This window comes from Lineus longissimus, chromosome 18 (assembly GCF_910592395.1).
Source record: "Lineus longissimus chromosome 18, tnLinLong1.2, whole genome shotgun sequence".
Taxonomy (NCBI): Eukaryota; Metazoa; Nemertea; class Pilidiophora; order Heteronemertea; family Lineidae; genus Lineus; species Lineus longissimus.
In genome coordinates, this window is record NC_088325.1 from 1,722,325 (window position 1) to 1,744,147 (window position 21,823).

General features: G+C 41.6%; 2 protein-coding genes across 37 annotated transcripts in view; both read right to left on the reverse strand.

Moving 5' to 3' along the window:
• The window catches only part of LOC135502483 (phospholipid transfer protein C2CD2L-like), a 121,526-nt gene extending 118,942 nt beyond the window's left edge, over positions 1 to 2,584 (reverse strand). For all 36 annotated transcript variants that reach the window (XM_064795380.1, XM_064795379.1, XM_064795375.1 and 33 more), the window contains exon 1: positions 2,034 to 2,584. In XM_064795380.1, coding sequence (XP_064651450.1) covers positions 2,034 to 2,426 — 393 coding nt within the window. In that variant the 5' untranslated portion in view covers positions 2,427 to 2,584. The remainder of the gene's footprint in view (positions 1 to 2,033) is intronic.
• A 637-nt stretch (positions 2,585 to 3,221) lies between these two features.
• LOC135502371 (histone acetyltransferase KAT7-like) lies at positions 3,222 to 20,430 on the reverse strand. The gene is made up of 13 exons (XM_064795158.1): positions 20,289 to 20,430; positions 19,585 to 19,684; positions 18,860 to 19,051; positions 17,366 to 17,448; positions 15,394 to 15,547; positions 14,573 to 14,718; positions 13,420 to 13,620; positions 12,855 to 12,944; positions 10,688 to 10,828; positions 9,771 to 9,864; positions 9,257 to 9,403; positions 8,454 to 8,560; positions 3,222 to 7,376 (listed from the first exon to the last, which is right to left on the reverse strand). The coding sequence occupies exons 1-13, from the start codon at positions 20,304 to 20,306 to the stop codon at positions 7,272 to 7,274; spliced, it is 1,578 nt and encodes a 525-aa protein (XP_064651228.1). The 5' UTR covers positions 20,307 to 20,430; the 3' UTR covers positions 3,222 to 7,271.
• Positions 20,431 to 21,823: the final 1,393 nt, after the last annotated feature.

Below are 21,823 nucleotides of genomic sequence, written 5' to 3' on the forward strand. Positions count from 1 at the left end.
TAAAACTTCAATAAAACTTCAGCATTGAAATTACACTGTGAGAAGCACTGCAGCAATGTAAATGTACAGTAGAACCTCTCTATTAAGGACACCCATGGGACTGACAAGTGCTGTCCGCAATAGAGAGGCGTCCTGATTAGAGAGGTCAAATTGAATGGAAACAACCAAAAGTAGTGTCCTTAATAGAGAGGTTGTCCTTAATAGAGAGGTGTCCGCTAAGGGAGGTTCCACTGTATAAAGACATGCCAACATGGCAGAAATACACAGATTAAAAAATTGTTGACAAACTTACACAATGGAACCTCCCTAAGCGGACACCTCTCTATTAAGGACAACCTCTCTATTAAGGACACTAGCTTTGGTCCCAAATTGTTTTCATTCAATTTGACCTCCCTAATCAGGACACCTCTCTATCAGGACAGTACTTGTCAGTCCTGAGGGTGTCCTTAATAGAGAGGTTCTACTGTATATGTAGGTGGCACAGAAATAGGCCTATTTATCTGTTGTCCAAACATTTATAAATCAGACTAGACTGGACTAGATAGATGACAAAGGATATGACACTTCATGTTTTCAATGAACGTTGTTCGGTATTTATACGGTGTTTTTTTCAGAAGAATCCTATATTCAATATTGTCGACTATATCAAGTGCAAGACAGCCAGAAGTCTCTTAATAAAGGACACCCTCTCTATTAAGGACACTACTTTTGGACCAAAATTGGTTATGGTCATTCAATTTGACCTCTCTAATCAGGACACCTCTCTATTAAGGACAACTTCTCTACTAAGGACACTACTTTTGGACACAAATTGGTAATGGTCATTTAATTTGACCTCTCTAATCAGGACACCTCTTTATTAAGCGCAGGACCTGTCAGTCCTGAGGGTGTCCTTGATAGAGAGGTTCTACTGTATGTGCTATATTATAAGTATGGTATGCACCCTTGAGACTGAAGAATATACATTTAAATGCACAGGATTCTTATCAAATTCTTTTGCTCCAATAACGGGCACACCAAGAGATAACATGTCTGAGCGCGTCCTCCCATCGAGCATGTCGAAACTGTCAACAAATATATGTAGGTCAACTGCAGGTTATCATCGAGGAGAGAAAATCGATTAATGATCGACCCCTCCTGTTCTTTTATCTCAAGCAGAGGCTTTTAATGAAAGCAATGTTATACATAGGCCTATGGGTCCTATACATGCCATAGTGATGTCCTTCAACACAATACAGTGTAGGTATACATCTACATGTAAGCTGATAGTGTATGTGAGACCCATCACACCAAAACCGAGCCCATGTCGCCCAGAAGATGAGCCTAAATGACATTAGTAAAGTTTATTTTTAAATTCTTTGCAACAGTAATCATGCTGGCTGATAGAAATCAATCTATGACTACATGAACATGTACAGTAGCACCTGTCTTAGCAGACACCTCTCTTAACAGATACCTCTCTAATAAGGACACCCTCTCTATTAGGGACACTAGTTTTGGTCCCAAATTGGTTGTTTCAATTCAATTTGACCTCTCTAATCAGGACACCTCTCTATTAAGGACAGCAAGTGTCAGTCCTGAGGGTGTTCTTAATAGAGAGGTTCTACTGTACATGTAGTGATGGATACTGAGAGATAGATTCTGTTATAATGTGAAGTTCCATTTTTGGAGGATGTCATTTGGTTAAGTGACAGTTCCCAGGACGAAAAATCAGGATATTACAGTCTGCTCAGTTCTACTAAAGGTTGGGTTACTACTGGTAATCACCACTACAGGTGAGAGGACGCCATGAGGATTGGCCTAGATTGGAAAGTATCCACTAGTTGGCTTATATCCTCACATCATTTTGTCCAACATATCACATGGATTGTTGAATGGTAAAAAAATGCATCGAAAATGTGATTTTAGACAACAAATGCATAAGTATTCGATAAGCGACTACTACATTATTGCAGCTGTCAGATTCGATTTTTGCATACATGTAATTGGCAGTATTTCTGTGGCAAATGGCGTTCTATAACTGAAATCCTTACCTGTTGTTTTCTGGTCTGTTCATTAAGGGCATGCAGCCAGCTATTGACGAATTCCGGTGTACTGTTGTAGTTTAGGTAGACCCAGTTGATGACGGCATTTAACCATTGGCAACTCTCCACGCTTGCTGCATCAAAATGCCGTCTTCGGGGTGTGGGGTGCGCGGTTTTGGGCGCCTGTGCGGCCTTCCTACCGAAAAACTTGAAGTAAAAATGCACCAGCCCCGCGACCACAACACCAAAGATAATCCAAGAAACGAAAAACATGTCTACGATGTCTAAATTCCTGTAGTTGAAGTTTTTGTACCAAACTAAGAATCGCCCATAGCGCTCCGCCATATTTTCACTCGCCTCCCCGAGTCGGTACCAGATGAGTTTCATGGTTATATCTGCCATGGTTCAGCCAATCGGATAGGTACTACCGTAAATGTATATCCATAAATAGCCCAGCTAGTCACCTACAGCTGCTGCTAACTTTTACTCCATGTAAATAGGTTATTTAATACGAAAAACACGGATTCCTAGCATACCCCGTTAATGCACTATCCGCTGGCTTCCTGGCAGAGTGGAAGCGAGGCTCCAGTCTGGGAATCCCCGGCGCGGGACATTTAAAGTTTATTTTTAGAATTTCTAGGATACTGCTATTGTTGGAGCCGCGTCAGCAGTCGCGGACTGAATTAATTGAGGCTCGCTTGTCTCCATTGTTTAGCCAATAAACAATAGAGTTCAGGGATTACTGACAGGGACATTGGCATGGATATTCCTTGGCCCCAGTGGATATAGGAGCAGCAGAAATGCCCAGACTGCCGCTCTGATTGAGCAGCTCATCTGAGTTCTACTGAAAGCTTTCAGGAAGGGACCGGGGTCAGAGTGAAGTCTGATTACACCTCTAATACAGTTGATATCAGATATCCGAGTTAACTAGCCTTAAAAAGAAAGCTGGTCCCTATGATATAACATGTTCACCATTGGTAAATTCTATAACTACAGTAGAACCTACCTTAGCAGACAGCTCCCTATAAAGACACCCTCTCTGTTAAGGACACTAGTTCTGGTCCCAAATTGATAATTTTCAGTTCATTTCACCTCTCTAATCAGCACACCTCTCTATTGAGGACAGCATTCGTCAGTTCGAGGTCGTCTCTAATAGAGAGGTTCTACTGTACTTGATAGTGAAGCGGAAGACAAGCATTTGCTCAAAAGATAAACTTACTAATTTATTTTACAAAATAGTCACAATAAGTCTAATTTCACTAGATACAGACTCACGAGGCCTAATATCAAGTAGGAGTTGAACCGTATACCTTGAGGCCTCAACCACATAGTTTATGGAGCTACACCATCAAATCCTAAACTGCTTCCAACTGATTTGAACTCGGCCATAGCAGCCATAAACAAAACAAGTAGACAATTTAACACATTTCCTGAAAAGTTCATGCCATTAGGGTGTAAGACATGCGAGTTGTTGTCTAAATTAACTAGCGTCCAGTTACTTGGGAGGCCCTATCATTTCCTCCAAGTCAAATCCAAGATGGCTGGCGGTTTGGCTGGTGGACTCTTGTAGATTTCAGACAACAGGGCCCAAATTCACAAAGGGCGTTTAAGGGTTAGACATGTACAACTTCTTCCTAATCAGTTTCAGGGCCTATTCATATCCTGTGAAGATTCACATGAAGGACCTGAATCTGTCTATTCAGTAGTTAACTTCTCTCTAATCAGTTTCAGGGCCTATTCATATTCTGTGAAGATTCACATGAAGGGCCAGAATCTGTCTATTCAGTAGTTAAACGCTGTTTTAAGCTAAACACCCTTCATGAATTTGGCCCCAGATCTCTCATTTCACACATAAACATCATGAAATGTTCAGGAAATGTGGTAAATGTCCAGCTTATTGTGTTTCTGACCATAAGATTTGATTTCAATCATATTAACCTTGGTGTTCAACCTGATGGAGGCTGTTAAGGTTGGCCCCTTAAACCTGCTCCTCCCCCTGCCTCAGGCTGCCCCATCCGGATTGCCATGGCCAAATGCACAGGCACCCAAAAATAAGAGCTCAATAGCCCCCTGCCTACAGCCCCCCCCCCCCTCGGCGGTCAACCCAACCCACCGACTTTTCTTTTACATGTTGTCAGTCCCAATGGGGTGTGTTTGTCAGTCGAGGCACGCTGTGGGGGCTATTGAGCTCGTATTTTCAATTCCCTTCGGCCAACGCTCCAAGGGGATCTCGGGAGGTCACATACACACCAAATAACTGATCTCTTCTTTCTAAGATTTCCACAAACAAACACATATTATATTACACCAATACATACACTCTGTTTGTACAACTTTATTTACTGAAGGCAAGTTCTAATCAAAACAAAAGACAAATTGCTCAATAGGGGGAGTCACTCCTAGTCGCTAATGCTACGGAATCTTGGCTAATATCCAGCCAGATGAGCTGATTGCGGTTCAGGCTTCAGCCTGGTAGACTTAAATATCGCTGTTTTTCTCCGATGCCCATAAATACGACATAAATCTGATTTCAAAATAAGTAAATGCATGTCACAAAGATATTTCATCTCTTTCAAAACTTCATTTTCACAGACCAAAGTTACAAGGTAGTACACACCTGTTATTCTATCAATAATAATTATGAGACTTATATAGCGCTAAATCCAACTGGTTTCAGTCGCTCAAAGCGCTTCACATTATTACCCCTAGCTATCGGCCTGTGCAATCATGATTCAAGCTCTCTCTCTGGGAGTATCACAGGTCCGAGCTGCAGCTTTACAGCGCTCAGGACTAACATTCATAGTGTGCCACCTCTGCCAGCTAGGTACCCATTTACTCCTGGGTGGAGAGAAGCAAGTAGGGTTAAGTGCCTTGCTCAAGGACACGAAGACGAAATGATTTCATAAGGGAGATTCTCCATCGATGGCCCATGACTTGACGCCCCGAAGGCCGAAGTTACATAGACCTCATTCCTTCATTTCCCACGAGTCACTTTCCGGGTTTTTCTTTCATTCCTCGGTGAATGCACGCCACAAGGCCGTGCATTCACAGGGGAAAGAAAGCAAAAGGGAAAATGAGTCCTGGGAAATGAACGAATGAGGTCTATGTAACTTCGGCCTTATACCCAGGTAAACATTTCCAAATTCCTTTTTGTACGTTTTACGTCATACAGCGCTTTATATTCTGTCATGTAAATCTCCCTTACTGTTATATAACCGATACCTGAAGAAGTTTCATTACACTGGTAAGTCATTAAATGTGACCCGTCACAGCGAAACCCGGCGCTTGTCGCGCAGAAGATGAGCCTAAATGACACCAGGAGATAATGGAAGAAATTGATGTGCTCATATTTCACAAAGGGCAGACAACAGAGAAATGAACAAACAGTCCGCCTCAACCTGCCAAGCTCAGAGCGACATGCGCCTACTTTTGCTGCGACGGGTCACAAATTATTTACAGCATAATCACAAATAAATCATAATCATATTGATAAAGCGGCCCTGCCAACTCTCCACGTAGATGATCCCAGTGACCAGTGAAACCTCCCTTAGCGGACACCTCTCTATTAAGGACATCCTCTCTATTAAGGACATCCTCTCTATTAAGGACAACCTCTCTATTAAGGACATCGTCTCCATTAAGGACAACCTCTCTATTAAGGACATCCTCTCCATTAAGGACATCCTCTCTATTAAGGTCACCCTCTCTATTAAGGACACTAGTTTTGGTCCCAAATTGGGCATTTCCATTCAAATTGACCTCTGTAGTCAAGACACCTCTCTATTAGGGACAGCGTTTGTCCGTCCCGAGGGTATCCTTAATAGAGAGGTTTTAGTGTACTTGATATCGGACTGTAAAGCTCCTTGTTTCTTGGGCAAGAAAAATTGGCTGCCCCTGCCATCATTAATTCTTTAAGTAAAGATTAAAGTTTCTAAGTATCCAGGTCTTGTCAATTACACATCAATAAAGGAAACAATCACTGTTTGGTCAATTTTTCAAAATTAACAAACAACAACAATAAAGGTAAATCAATACCCGTCGCAAAAAGTAATTTACAAACTTGTTAAAATAATGAAATTTAACCCTCTAATCACTATGACAACCCTGGTATCATTACTTCTGCTTAAATGCTGACACAACATCGACATCACAAATTACTATCTAAAGGCATATCTCCACATAAGCATTCTGAACCGGTCAGAACCGCATTCTGAACCGGTCAGAACCGCATTCTGAACCGGTCAGAACCGCATTCTGAACCGGTCAGAACCGCATTCTGAACCGGTCAGAACCGCATTCTGAACCGGTCAGAACCGCATTCTGAACCGGTCAGAACCGCATTCTGAACCGCATTCTGAACCGGTCAGAACCGCATTCTGAACCGGTCAGAACCACATTCTGAATCGGCCAATTTGAATGTCTTTTGTTCAACTGTTTCATTGCTGGTATAACCAAACTACAATGCCTGTAGACACAGCGTGAATGCAGCGATAAATGCTTGTGTGGAGATGGGCCTTTACTATGTTAATTTATCTAGAGTGACATAATTTATTCCAAAAATTTACAAAGAGTTGTCTCACCAGCAATGTATGAGTAAATGCCCATTGAAATTTATTTACATAGCTTCATCAAAAGGCAGAGGCCCGATTCGGGGTCATGATGCCTAGATGATGTTGATGATGATGATAATGACCCTGGAAAATCAGCACCTCATTTCACCCAAGTCGACGTCACAAGGCCTATAAACCAAATTGGTCCCCAACCTCGGTGGCACGCAAAAACGCTCATCCCGCCTTGGAGGAGGAATACTCCCTGGAGAAAATCACCTCCACGTGCAGCGGGAACTCTGAGATGGAGAAGAGCACCACATTTTCCGAGGGTATCCCTCGTATCGAGGTCAGACTTCCTGGAAATGTCGTCCCTCTCGTCGAGGTCATTATGTCAACCCAAAGAAAATACTAAAATTTTGCATCAAAATTTAAATTCCATTTCTCAAAAGTACTTATTGACTGTTAACCAAGAAATTTTCAAGCACATTTGATTTTTGCGAATGCACCATAAAGAAAAATTTTCAAGAAAAAGAGAAATATTTCAATACAAAACAAAGAATTTCATTATTGACGGCGATAGGTTACAATGCCTTGAATGAGTGCAACACTAGCTCAGAGAAGAGACTAGAGTAACTAATTCTATTGTTCATGAATGATATGTTATTTCCTAAACTAACTATATTTCTGATATTGGTAACTACGTGTATTGCTTGGGTGTCCACTTGAGGCAGTTCGGGTCGATAATTTTGTTATTGTCCAACGGTTTCCGGGCCCTCTTCTCGACGTATTCGTCAAATAGTTCCTGAAAAGAACAAGAATAGATGTTGAACATGCGCGTCATCATTCCAAAGTAAGTCGCCAGGCCAAGTATTGAGCATTCCTTCATCATACCATACCAATACCGGCCCAGTAACCCTATTGGGTTTTTGCCGGAGGTATTGAGTCCACTATAGGCTACTGTCCACCTTTGTGGGATCTTTTAGTTGCCCTGGCATAGACACTCAGGTGCAAGGGACCACGGCTTTTAGTCTTGTCCGACAGACACTCATTAATCCATCTCATATTGAGCCTCAAACTTGTTGTGAAAAGCCAAGAATTTTAGTTACCACGCTGGTTCATTTAGAAATAGAATCCTAGGTTCTCTCCCCGGGATCGAACCCAGGCCCTATTGCGTGGTAGCCAGCAGTGTTAACCACTAGGCTATGAGGCTCCTGTACAATCCTGGGTTCTTCCTGGGATCGAACCCGGGCCCTTTTGCGTGGTAGCCAGCAGTGTTGACCACTAGGCTATGAGGCTCCTGTACAATCCTGGGTTCTCCCCAGGATCGAACCCAGGCCCTATTGTGTGGTGGACAGCAGTGTTAACCACTAGGCTGTGAGGCTCCTGTACAATCCTGGGTTCTCCCCGGAATCAAACCGGGGCCCTATTGCATGGTAGCCAGCAGTGTCAACCACCAGGCTATGAGGCTCCTGTACAATCCTGGGTTCTCCCCCGGAGTAAACCTGGGCCCTATTGTGTGGTAGCCAGCAGTGTCAACCACCAGGCTATGAGGCTCCTGTACAATCCTGGGTTCTCCCCGGGATCGAACCCAGGCCCTATTGAGTGATAGCCAGCAGTGTTAACTACTAGGCTATGAGGCTCCTACACAATCCTTGGTTCTCCCCGGGATCGAACCCAGGCCCTATTGAGTGATAGCCAGCAGTGTTAACCACTAGGCTATGAGGCTCCTATACAATCCTGGGTTCTCCCCAGGATCAAACCCAGGCCCTATTGCGTGGTAGCCAGCAGTGTTAACCACTAGGCCATGCGGCTCCTAACCTCTAGGATGAGAGGCCTACTTGGGGAACCGGTCGAGCACCCGCATTCATCGCAAACTCACCTGTTTTTTCAGCACAAGATGTTTGCCCTTCCAATATTTCAGCATCCCCAGTGCCTGCAGTGTACTAACGATATCATTCGCGTTGATGGCAGTTTCTTGACTAATATCTGGAAATAAGACGAAATTGGGAATGATGATTGGTTGAACTCAGGTGCGGATTCGGGAAGGAGAGAAAGATCTGCGAGCGTCACACTCAAAATGCTGGTCAACTCCAAATTTTTTTCCAAACTTAAAACTCTTTCAGCCCTATGACCGTGTATACACGGATTTCGTAACATTTGCCAGATCCTGCTACCACATATACACGGTGACACCGAAACCAGTTTCTCCTTCATCATTGACGAATAAATTTTTTAATAAAATTCTGAAATCCTGATTTTTCCTGAACATCGGCCAAGATCTGGGAGTTGTTGCGTCAAAATCGGCTAGGGCTGAAAGAGTTAAGAAGCCACTGTGGACTAGTGGCTCGGACTGGTGGCTAGCGGACAAGAGGTCACTGGATCAAACCCCACAATCGGCTTGAGACTTAGGTAGGCCTCTTTGTTCAACCTGACATACTCCACGCAGGTGTATAAATGGGTACCGTTCAGAAATGCTCAGATTGTAGCACTGATTGAGCAGCTTAACGGAGGTCTACTGAAAAGTTTCAGGATAGATCAGGGTTAAAGCATCAAGTCAGATGACATCCTTTACCACCGTTTATATCAGATTATAGACTTTAACTTTTGGCTGGTTGATCTTGAGTGCAGATCCGGGCTTTAGAGAAAGAGGCTGAGAAAGTTTCAACCTCGCACAGAACTTACCTTTGATTGTAACTTCACTTCCAGTGTACTTGTGTAAGTAATTGAGCAAGACTTCTTTCCAGTAACTACGATAGCTAATAAGACCTAGATCTGATAGGGGGCGCTCGGGCGAGCCGACCTTCTCTTCTACTTTACTTAAGAGGTAACCTGAAAAAGTGGAAGGAAATTTACCGTAATCTGCAAAAATTTTGTACCATTTTGCAAAAATTCCCGAAAAAAATCGCAATTTTGCCATTTTTATTTTGGTGGATTGGAAATGTCTTAAAAAGGATTTTTTTCAATCAAAGAACTTTTTTTAATGATTTTCATTTTCGTCAAACAAATATCAGCAAAAATGGAACGCTCGTGAAAATAGTAGTTCACCACATGACATAGTTTTCTTCCCTCAAAACTGGGTAAGTTTTAGACTCTAATTTCTTATACAGCTTGAAAGGCAGGTTGTGGCAGTCTGTGAAAATTGAGAAAACCTTTTGGAGATCCCTGAGGTGACGGGCCATTTAGAGAAAATACTTACTGAAATCGATTAACATTTTTCCATAACCCTGTCTCATCGATTGAGGTAACGTCAAGATACACGACACATTGTAGTTGAGGAAGGATTTCTTCTCCTGAAACCGGATGGAGATCAAATTTACATAAAATACGACGGCTCGGCCTGGATTCGAAATTGGCTTCTGAAAAGTTTCATCATAGCTAGCTTTGCCAAATCTCATCGACGAGGTCTTTATTGAATCGAGACAAGTGCAGCCAACTTGGGTTTTTTCAGGTAAAATCAACCAAAGACTAAATAGAGACTGTTATTCTTCTTCTTCTTCTTCAGCGTTCGCTCTGCACTTGGAGGGGTCATTCTCCTAGGAGTAATCCTCCTCCAAGGCGGGATGAGCGTATCCTGCGTGCCACTACGGTTAGGCGCCAATTGGGTTTATTGGCCTAGTGGTCCGACTTTGGCGAGAGCGATAGAGTCCACGCAAGCTACTCATGTTTCTCACTTGGTGGGGTCTTTAACCTGCCCTGGCATAGACACCAGATACAAGGAACCTCGGTTTTGAGTCTCATTCGAAGGACTGTGAAGAGCCAGGAATTTTAGTTCCTTGAAAGCCACGCCGGTTCATCCAGACATACGATCATGGGTTCTCCCCGGGATCGAACCCGGGCCCTATTGCGTGGTGGCCAGCAGTGTAAACCACTAGGCCATGAGGCTCCTTGAGACTGTTATGAATGACAGAGCTTGGGGAAAATAGTACGGCCCCAGTAAATACCAGGTATGGAATGAAAGCAAAAGGTAATTTTGAACTGAATTTTATGAAATACCACCAACTTGAGCAATATCAATATGCTTTTCAATCCATTAACCAGAAGTAAATTTTCTGAGCAAATTAAGTCCTTCAATTAACAAAGCCCTGTGGCTCCCATCTGAATGTGATAACTCACCTTTGAGAAATATCCCACAATATGGCACCCGTGGTTATTAGCGGTAGTCATGACGTAGAAGAGGAATGGTTCCACGTCATAGTATAACGTCTTGTGGTCGAGGAATAATTTAGCTAGCAAACACAGATTTTGACAATATATCTGAAAAACATGAACGGACAGAAGAACATATTAAACAACTTTCAAAAAGAACACAAGGCTCTCAACTCAAGAGTTGTGCACAGGTACAGAGTTCTTCACAGGGTTTTCTCAAGATAGTAGATACGCTAGCTAGTGCTGGTTTCCTGTTACCAGGACATGTTGTCCTTGATGTTGACACCGAGCAGTGACATGGTGCGCAGTCGATGGATCCATGTAGACTCTTTGGAGAGTCTGATGTTTTTTGAGTTATCCGCATCTGGAGGGGCGTGGATAAATTCTAGGACGAAGATGCGTACATCCTGCAGACCATGGTGGTCGGTCTGATTGGACCACAGCAGTCACAACACATTTTGACCAGGGTTTTCTCAAGACAGGTGGTACCCTCGATATTCAAGAAGTTTTGCCAGAGTCGGACACAAGGTGGCCAGCAATATAAGGTAGGGTGGCCCTATAGAAACCATTTAGAAAATTTTAGAGCAAGTGGGGTGGCTGCTTCCAGGCCTTTCAATTACATGGAGACCTCTACACCCTGTATTTTTTTAGCCTATTTTGGGGACATGTTTTTTTTTCTTTTTAGCTTAATTTGGGGACATTTCGTCGTGCCAATTTGCCTGAACATCGACGTCCTTATTGACTGACATTGTCACATGCACCTGAAAACTCATAATTTTAGGATGAAAAAGTATCAAATTAGGCCATTTAGGATAAGATTTGGTCATTTAAGGTGTCAAAAAACGCTTCAGGGGGTCAAATTACCCCTTTAACAAAAAAAATTTTTTTTTAAATTTTTTTTTTTTCTATTTTGGGACATTTTTTCAGGGCCTAATTTGGGGACATGCCAAATTTCCTACACCGTATAGCGGTGTGAAAATGATGTAATCGAAAGGCCTGTGCTTCCATGGTAGGGTGGGACGGCCTACCTTGGCCTAGTGGAGGACACTGATGTATAATCTGATGTACACCTGTTGTGGAACGTTCAATTCCCTCAAGAACTTTTCCAAACTTGTTTATAAGACAACGTTCTTAGACAGCTAAGGTCTAGTAAAACATCAGATTAGGTGATGTTACTAACAGTTTTCTTATTGAGTAGCTAATCTTTTAGATAAATGGCTTATGGGCACAATTTCATTTTATTAAATTTTCAGCCATTTTTTGATGCAAAAGTACAGTACAGTAGAACCTCCCTCTGCGGACACCTCTGCCAGGCGGACACCTCTACATTACGGACACGTCCGGCCAGTCCCGATTTTTTCTAAGTCATTTCCAATAACAAAAACCTCTGTACGGCGGACACCTCTCTATTCCGAATTGCGGACAGGGCGATAGCCAATTTTTGGTCCAATTCCCTCCCAATTACGGACAGTAGGCAAAAACAATGGCTTCCCGCTTGCGCTTGGAGAGTCAAGTAGGCCCGACAGGTGTGATATTCGCGCAATTAATCAACGTAATTACCCCATGGCATTGTGTTTTTGTATCCTAATTAAGCCGCGGCATTGGCATTGTGTTTTTGTATCCTAATTAAGCCGTGGCATTTGTTTACTCATCTTTTCAACTAATCACATAGGCCTTTTGTGTCTACGGACACTCATAAATCCACGCGGTTTTGTCAGTGTTGCGGCGAATATGCGTTAGTAAAGAAATTAGAAAAAAATAATTATTTATCAAAGGTGGCTGATGGACAGAAATTATGGTGTTTTTTGACACATTATCACATGTCGAGGAGATTTTGCAATAAAAGGGGCACCTTTTACTAGAGAGATTATTCACGCTCTGAGTTCCAAAGTAGCTCACGTCATTCAACGCAACATCACAAGCAAATACCGATCAGCCAACAGGTTTAAAGTTTCTACGCTAGATGTCGACACAGAGAAAACCAAGACCTGCAAGGCGGGAACTTCAAATCCACCTATCGGACGATTTGGCATAACCTCTCTATTGCGGACACCTCTCTATTGCGGACACCTGGGCCCAGTCCCATGGGTGTCCGCAATAGAGAGGTTGTACTGTATTAACTTTCTAAACGTACCTTATTTCTTTTTCCGTCCACTTCAAATACCGATATTGCACCTTTCCGATAAATCTCGTCCCCAGGCGGATGTCGCCAGACACACTTGGCCTGCAGCAGAAGAAAACATTACCAACAAACGAAGCGATGAAAAAAAATCCGGAAATAAATAAATGTATTATTCTCTCAATGAACTCGCCCGAACGCACTGAGGATGAAATTCATGTCACCCCTCTATTATCACGAAATGTTATTTCCATTTCTTCACGGCTTTAGAAGCAGCTGTGTAGTGGCTGGGCTCTCGACTTGCGGTCAAGAGATCTTGGGTTCGATCCCCACTGTTGGCACAAGACTCTGGGCATATCTCTCTGCCTTACATGCCTAACCACCCAGGTCTATAAATGGGTACCAGTCGGAAGTGCTCAGGTTGCAGGGCTGATTGAGCAGCCCATTTGTGATCAACTGAAAGGTTCTGGCTTAGACTTGGGGACAAATGTAAAGCGCTTTGAGAATGTTGTACATTATAAAGCGCTGAATAAGAACTTGCATTTTTATTTACATTTTTATTTATTATACAGATACGTACCAAGTGTCTACGTAATATCGTTGACGTCTTCATATATTTTAGACAGAATTCGCACAAATACAGTTTCTGTAATCGGGAATATTCCTCCGGATATGGCGATGCGTACCAAGTCTCTAATTCGTAACGTCCTATTTCGATGTGTTTTATTCTGTATTCTGAGAGGCCATCGCCAAACTGACAGTGCTGAATCGCTTCGAAACTCTGAATGGGAAAACAAAAATATTGATATATGAACTTTAGAAGCAATGAATAATTCGATACTTTACTATTCTGCACTTGGAGGTATTCCTAGGTGGGACGAGCATGATTTTTTTGAAGGTTTATTGGCCTTGTGAGTCCATCGTAAACAACTTGGCCCAAATTCATAAAGGGCGTTTAAGGGTTAGACATGTACAACTTCTCTCTAATCAGTTTCAGGGCCTATTCATATTCTGTGAAGATTCACATGAAGGACCTGAATCTGTCTATTCAGTAGTTAACTTCTCTCTAATTGGTTTCAGGGCCTATTCATATTCTGTGAAGATTCACATGAAGGACCTGAATCTGTCTATTCAGTAGTTAACTTCTCTCTAATCAGTTTCAGGGCCTATTCATATTCTGTGAAGATTCACATGAAGGACCTGAATCTGTCTATTCAGTAGCTAAATGCCCTTTTAAGCTGAACACCCTTTATGAATTTGGCCCCTTGTGTTTCTAACTGCTTGAAAGTCATCTGGTCAAACTTGGTTCTCCTGCATCTGGGTATCAAGATAGGACAGATCCACCCCAAAATCTTAAATACAGTGGAACCTTCCATAGCGGACACTTCTCTACTAAGGACACCTCTCTATTATGGACAACCACTTAATTAAGGACAACCTCTCTATTGAGGACATCGTCTCTATCAAGAACACAGATTTTTGGACACAGATTTTTTTTTCCATTTGACCTCTCTAATCAAAACACCTCTCTTCTAAGGACAGCACTTGTCGGTCCTGAGGGTGCCTCTAATAGAGAGGTTCTACTGTACATTGTACTGTCAAACTTACACTCTCCTCTACGGGTCGTTTCCATTCAATTTGACCTCTCTAATCAGGACACCCCTCTATTAAGGACAACACTTTTCAGTCCAGAGTGTTTCTAATAGTGAGGTTCTACTCTTCATTATACTCACACTTTCCTCCAGCGCCCTCTGTTGAGCTTCCCTGAACAACTGCAGATCATATTTCGACGTCACACCATTCAAGAGGGGTTCTCGACCTTTCTCGTGTTTTAGTTTGTGATTTTTTCGTTTCTCCCGCATATCGAACAAGTTGTCACCTTTTTAAAAGATTAGAAATTGTATACAATTGAGGTCTCTGCCAGTGGTACCTTAGAGATGTTTAACGTACCCTCTGAGAAGTTTAGGGTACAAGTCCCTATCCAAAAGAAATTGAGCAATATTTTTGTATTTTAGACCTAGAAAGGGGGTTTACAAGACTATGTTAAAGTGATACTATGATGTGATTTACAACTTTGCGGAAATACGTCCATTTTTAATTGTTGATCACAAATGTAAAGCTCAAATTTTCCATTTTTGATTAGATTTATTATAAAATCGCTGAATGTAAACCACCGCGACCGCGAAAATGTTCATGTTGTGACATCATCAACGAAAACGGCAACGAAGCGAGCCGTCCGGGCGGGATTAAACCATCAATTTCTCGAAAATGTGCATTTCGATTCGAAAACCTTACCGATTTATGAGAAAGTGACGTAGTCATTTGTCAAAAACAGCTAAAACATTATATGGTGAAATTTGACACGAGTTACCCTTTATAGTAGTGAATTCTAGTTGACATTTGTGATGAAAATCAGGTTGCAAATGCACTTAAAAGTCTAATTAAAAAGTACACAATCACAGACTCAGTAGCATTCAGCCGTCTCTATCTGTCACAAAATGTCCCTCTTTTGTAACAACTTTAAAACGACAATTGCAACTAACTTCATGCTCACCTTTTAACAACAGCCGAGCATTTTTGAACGCATCACGTTTCACCCGCTGGTTCTCGGTTGGATTCGGTTTCCTCAACCCCATGCGATTATCATGAATTTCTTGGATCGCCCTTGACCTCTCCACTGCCATTCTCGTCCTCGAAGAGTACATTTCCTGAAAAAATGACGACAGGATAAATTACAGTAGAACCTCTCTATCAAGGACACCCTAGGGACTGACAAGTGCTGTCCTTAATAGAGAGGTGTCCTGATTAGAGAGGTCAAATTGAATGGAAACAACAAATTTGGGATCAAAACTAGTGTCCTTAATAGAGAGGTTGTCCTTAATAGAGAGGTGTCCGCTAACAGAGGTTCCACTGTATTGATGACTATGCAAGGACTAGAGTCAGGTGCATTTTTTTCCAAGCAAGTAATTCAGCAAAACCCTACTTCCAGTAGGTAAAATCTACCCGCATTAGCCAAGGAAATTTGCAAAACCGAACTAACAGTTAGCAAAATCCACTACAGTGGAACCTCCCTTAGCAGACACCTCTCTATTAAGGACAACCTCTCTATTAAGGACATTAGTTTAGTCCCAAATTGGTTGTTTCCTTTCAATTTGACCTCTCTAATCAGGACACCTCTCTATAAAGGACACTAGTTGAGTCCCAAATTGGTTGTTTCCTTTCAATTTGACCTCTCTGATCAGGACACCTCTCTACAAAGGACACTAGTTGAGTCCCAAATTGGTTGTTTCCTTTCAATTTGACCTCTCTAATCAGGACACCTCTCTATAAAGGACACTAGTTGAGTCCCAAATTGGTTGTTTCCTTTCAATTTGACCTCTCTAATCAGGACACCTCTCTATAAAGGACACTAGTTTAGTCCCAAATTGGTTGTTTCCTTTCAATTTGACCTCTCTGATCAGGACACCTCTCTATTAACTCTTTACATGCGCTAGCCGCCGCTGATCGGCGCAAAGAACTTGCGCTGTTCTCCCCGGAGCCGCCATTACTCGGCTCCATTCAAACAGTGCGAAACTCCGGCAAGCCGACTACAAGCTACTCCAACTTTAATGTATCGTAATTTCTTATTGGCTGGCTCCATGGTGACCCTATTTGAATGGCCAATAAGAGATAAGCTTCTATTTTCTATTCAGGTCACTCCGTTCTAATTTAGTATTCATGAGGCATGAATAATAACGATGTATAGGCGGGGTTCCCCAGGAAGTTGACCTCGTCGGCCATTTTTAAACGTTTCTTTAATCTTTTTTTTTGATTGACGTGCCGCATTGTTCGGGACCAGCTGGGTTTATTTATGATGGATTTATTTGATTCGAGCTCCGGATCAGAATTTGAAGGTTTTGCAGATTCAGATATCAATGTTTCGGTAGGAAGTGATGATAGTGACTGGGACTTAGATTTTTATTATAAACATTTTGTGTCGGATGAGGACGATAGCGACAGTGATTTCTCTGGCTTTGAGCCAGTGGAAGACCCGGATGATGGAAAGTAGAAAATTTTACGGCGATTTGTAGAAATTTTTTTCTCTCCAAGTTTGCAGGCCTTGTTCTCAGTTACTTTTCGTTAGAATTCAAAATAAATTACATGAGTTTATGCGGAATTTAATTCTTAGTTACTCCCCAAAATTTTAGTCCTGTACTATGAACAGCAACAGAGATAATATCACTTATGTAAACACTACCTGAAATACGGCCGCGTCAGTGACGCGCTCCCGGGAAACTATATCAGAATAATGACGCTGTGTATTCAGGACTTTGACGCTATGACGCACGCGGGTCTAGCGTATGTAAAGAGTTAAAGACATCACTTGTCAGTCCCGAGGGTGTCCTTAATAGAGAGGTTCTACTGTACTACTAGCCATTTGTCATTTTTTGAAGGAGTTGCCGGAGGATTTTTCACAATGCTTAGGAGGAATCTGGTCCACTGTTTTCTCCATTTTGCCGTAGGACAGAAGGGAATTTACAACTCACTTTGCACTCTTCTGCAGTCATGTTGTGATACAAAGGGCAGCCGGCCACGGTATGATGCCGATCAAATTTTCCACTAAAATGACCTGTAAAGATGATAGGGAAAATGAGAATGGGAATTCCATAGTGATGACTTGATGTATCACATCAAATTTTCCACTAAAATGACCTGAAAAGATAAGGATAATGAGAATGGGAATTCCACAGTGATGACTTGATGTATCATATCAAATTTTCCACTAAGATGACCTGAAAAGATAAGGATAATGAGAGTGGGAATTCCATTGAGATGACTTGATGTATCACATCAAATTTTCCACTAAAATGACTTGAAAAGATAAGGATAATGAAAATGGGAATTCCATAGTGATGACTTGATGTATCACATTAAATTTTCCACTGAAATGACCTGAAAAGATGATAAGGAAAATGAGAATGGGAATTCCATAGTGATGACTTGATGTATCACATCAAATTTTCCACTAAAATGACCTGAAAAGATAAGGATAATGAGAATGGGAATTCCATAGTGATGACTTGATGCATCACATCAAATTTTCCACTAAGATGACCTGAAAAGATAAGGATAATGAGAGTGGGAATTCCATAGTGATGACTTGATGTATCATATCAAACTTTCCACTAAAATGACCTGAAAAGAAAAGGATAATGAGAATGGGAATTTCATAGTGATGACTTGATGTATCACATCAAATTTTCCACTAAAATGACCTGAAAAGATGATGAAGGATAATGAGAATGGGAATTCCATAGTGATGACTTGATGTATCACATCAAATTTTCCACTAAAATGACCTGAAAAGATAAGGATAATGAGAATGGGAATTCCATAGTGATGACTTGATGTATCACATCAAATTTTCCACTAAAATGACCTGAAAAGATGATAAGGAAAATGAGAATGGGAATTCCATAGTGATGACTTGATGTATCACATCAAATTTTCCACTAAAATGACCTGAAAAGATGATAAGGAAAATGAGAATGGGAATTCCATAGTGATGACTTGATGTATCACATCAAATTTTCCACCAAAATGACCTGAAAAGATGATAAGGATAATGAGAATGGGAATTCCATAGTGATGACTTGATGTATCACATATTTCGTCACCAACCGAGGCGCAGGAATTGGACAGGCGTTGTATTGATTGTCTGAAACCGACTTTCATCTTGGTGCAACAATGTTTTGCAGACCCATGTTTAGCTCCCAATGATTCATCAACTGTTATTGAAGAGACAAGATGAAATATCCAGTGAACCCCCCCCCCCGCAGCAGACACCTCTCGACTAAAGACACCCTCTCTATTAAGAACACTATTTTTGGACATAAATCGGTTGTTTTAATTCGATTCAACCTCTCTAATCAGGACACCTCTCTATTAAGGACAGCACTTTCAATGCCTGAGGGTGTCTTTATAGAGAGGTTCTGCTGTATACTCGTACAAAATTTTATAGGGAACTAGAACTTTACTACCTGTTGAGTCACATCCAGGGACTGGACACTCCTGATTCGACGAGTCGGTCGATACTGCCCTCATACTGCGCGGGATGTCCTCCGGCCGCATCTCATCTTTTGAGGGGACGCGTTCATACTTCATGCCCTGCTCACTCTCACCAGCCTCGGAACTCGAATCCGCCTGCGCTATGACTTTTCGTTTTTTGGAAGCTGAAAAGGCAATGAAGGTTATGCAAACACTGCCTAACTTGTAAGGTAAGGTATCCCTAGTATTATAGCCTGTGAATGCATGGCAACTCAACCCAATTTGGCGACAATTTGTTGGGCCAAGCCTTTGATTAGAAGTCATTTAGAACTTCTGTCTCTCTGATATGTCAACCAGAAATTAACATACATGTAGTTTTGAGGGTTCAGGAATTAATTCATGGGATTAAGGAGCAGAATTGTGCATTTTGCGGTGCAGAAAATTCTAGTTCTTATGTCCGGAGATGGCCAGGACAACGGCTGTAATAAAATTCGCCAAAAGTTTGCTGGCAGTTGGGTATTTGCCCAAGTAATTGATTTGTTGAAATATCACACGATCGATATGTGAAGTGGTTTCCCCTGGTGCGAAATCGGCCCTGAAGTTTTTTCCACAGTAGCCCAAAAAGACAGTGACATTTATTTATGAAGCTGGCTCTAGGGTCATCCCTTAACCAGTGTGCAAACTATGCAATTCAAAGTCCTGAAAATGAAATAATTACCATTTGCTGCCGATCTCCGGGTTAACCTTTTCTCGCCAGGCGCGCCCTCATCAGCAGAGCTATCACCCACAAACTCTGATTCCTCGGACTCACTCATCAACTGAAGAAAGAAAGATGTTTGTAAATGGATTGTCCACCAAGTCTCAGACATGGAAAACATCGTCATAGCTCCAATCTTGGTATGAAAACCAAGTAAATTGGTTCATCAGCTCATGGACGATTTTGAAGAATTTCACCTCGAACAAAGAGTCACAGTGGCATACAGCTCTGTCCTAAGTTTGCTTAGGGCTTTTGACGAGTTACGAGTATGGACATTTGTTTTGTTAGGGCTATGGTTCGTCTTTGTCACTGAACGATTGCCTCAGCGGCTCACTGATGCAATAGAAAAGTCAGCTATGGGATGATAGGCCTGCAACTCGAGTTGGAGTGTCAACTATTGGCATCGATCGTAAAACTCGTCCTCGGACAAAAAAGTAAGTAGGCCTAGGCCTAGCGCTCAATCCCGATACATTAACCAAAATTTACTTGGGTTTATTGCGGATGTAAATTGTGATTTAAAAGCAACGGGTAAGAAAGGTAAGTCATCCAAATGGAGTGGAATATTCCAGTCGCTCCCGTTTTGTGTACATTCACTGTACATGTGTACACTGCACACACAATAACAAAAGAGGTGGTTTGAAAAGAAAGGAGATTTTGGGATGTACCTCTTTTCGTTTCGGCATCTTTGATCGTGATTCTATATTCTTCGTATACGAAATTATATAACTGTGTTAGATATAGTTTTCAAATTGCCTTCATTGTGATTATTTTCGATGATTTTGTTATGAAAAATTAGCATTTCTTGGGCGCCATTCAAAAACCGGAAGAAAAGCGGTTGAATGTTATTCAATGGCGGTTACCTTTATTTGAATTGGGGAAATACGAATTTTGGCAATATGTTCTTGTATATGATTTAATTATGATTTGTTTTCTGTTTAAGCTTAACGCATGCTATCGGTCTATTGTCTGAAATTACCTTAACGATGAATTGAATTAACAAATTTGTCTTATCTGTAATACGATGTATCGGTATCCGGTCGTTTCGCTACATGACCTTTTCGCCCCCAGTAGTTTCGCTCCAAATCGAAGTCGTTTGGGGTCGTCCTGAAAATCCATATACATCACGTGACCTGCTATCGCGGATTGGATATAACATGAACACTCCGAAGGGGCCGGGTGGGCCTTGAAGACACTAGTTGTGACCATGGAGGTATTATTAATAATACCTCCATGTTGTGACTAACAGCACAGTTTGGCTCTGGGATTGAGAGAGTTCAATGGTGCAATTAATTAAAAAGATCCAATTGTAGCACAAGTCTTTATTTAGACACGTGAAAATAACTTAACTGTGATTACTTCTCATGCAGTTTTTGGGTACATAATCAACTACCTGAGGGGAACTCGAAGCTGCGAACATTTATCAATGGAAGCTTATTCCCGCCTTAGGTTTTAACCGGGCAGTTCAAAACCCCCCATTCTAATAAGCGTTTCGCTATAGATTTCCTACAGATTGGTTGAAATTCGTCTATAAACTCCACATGTAATATGTAAAGAGCAAGCTCTAGTGAACTCACACAACTGTTACCAATGGGAACTGTCATCAGACTCAAGACTGTAATTGAGCGTCAAATCGGAAAAAGGCCTCGGCCCGGTTATTCAAAACAACCTTTGTCACTAACGCTGGCGTTATCTCCTTCAGTTAAGTCCTTATTAATCCTCACCTAATTTTGTGTGTTAAGCATGACCCTTTACCAATATCATGATAAAATTTACAACATTCCATAACCAATTGGTATTTTCTTACATATATTCTCAAAAAGCATATTTCTGTGATAGATAGCCTGACTCTGTAGATTTAGAATCAACTATAGATTGAGGATCCACTTTCATGTATTTACCACAACTTGACATTTTGATAAGCTCTATTTCACTGTGCAACTCTCCCTGTCTTTGATGAATACATGTCGCTGCCCAAAATTCATGACAGTTTTGTTAGTAATTCTTATTATACATGCATAACTAAATAAATGTGGTAAGCCTTCTAAACGATCCAACCTCGCCATCTCGGATACATGCAATCAACATACAAGTCCAAGCCTTCTATAAACGATCCAACCTCGCCATCTCGGATACATGCAATCAACATACAAGTCCAAGCCTTCTATAAACGATCCAACCTCGCCATCTCGGATACATGCAA

Coding starts and splice junctions, on each gene's coding strand:
- LOC135502371 (XM_064795158.1), bottom strand. Junction 15,548..17,365: donor TGACTGCAGAAGAGTGCAAA/GTGAGTTGTAAA, acceptor TCATTTTTTCAG/GAAATGTACTCTTCGAGGAC. Junction 9,404..9,770: donor AAAAATGTTAATCGATTTCA/GTAAGTATTTTC, acceptor CCACTTTTTCAG/GTTACCTCTTAAGTAAAGTA.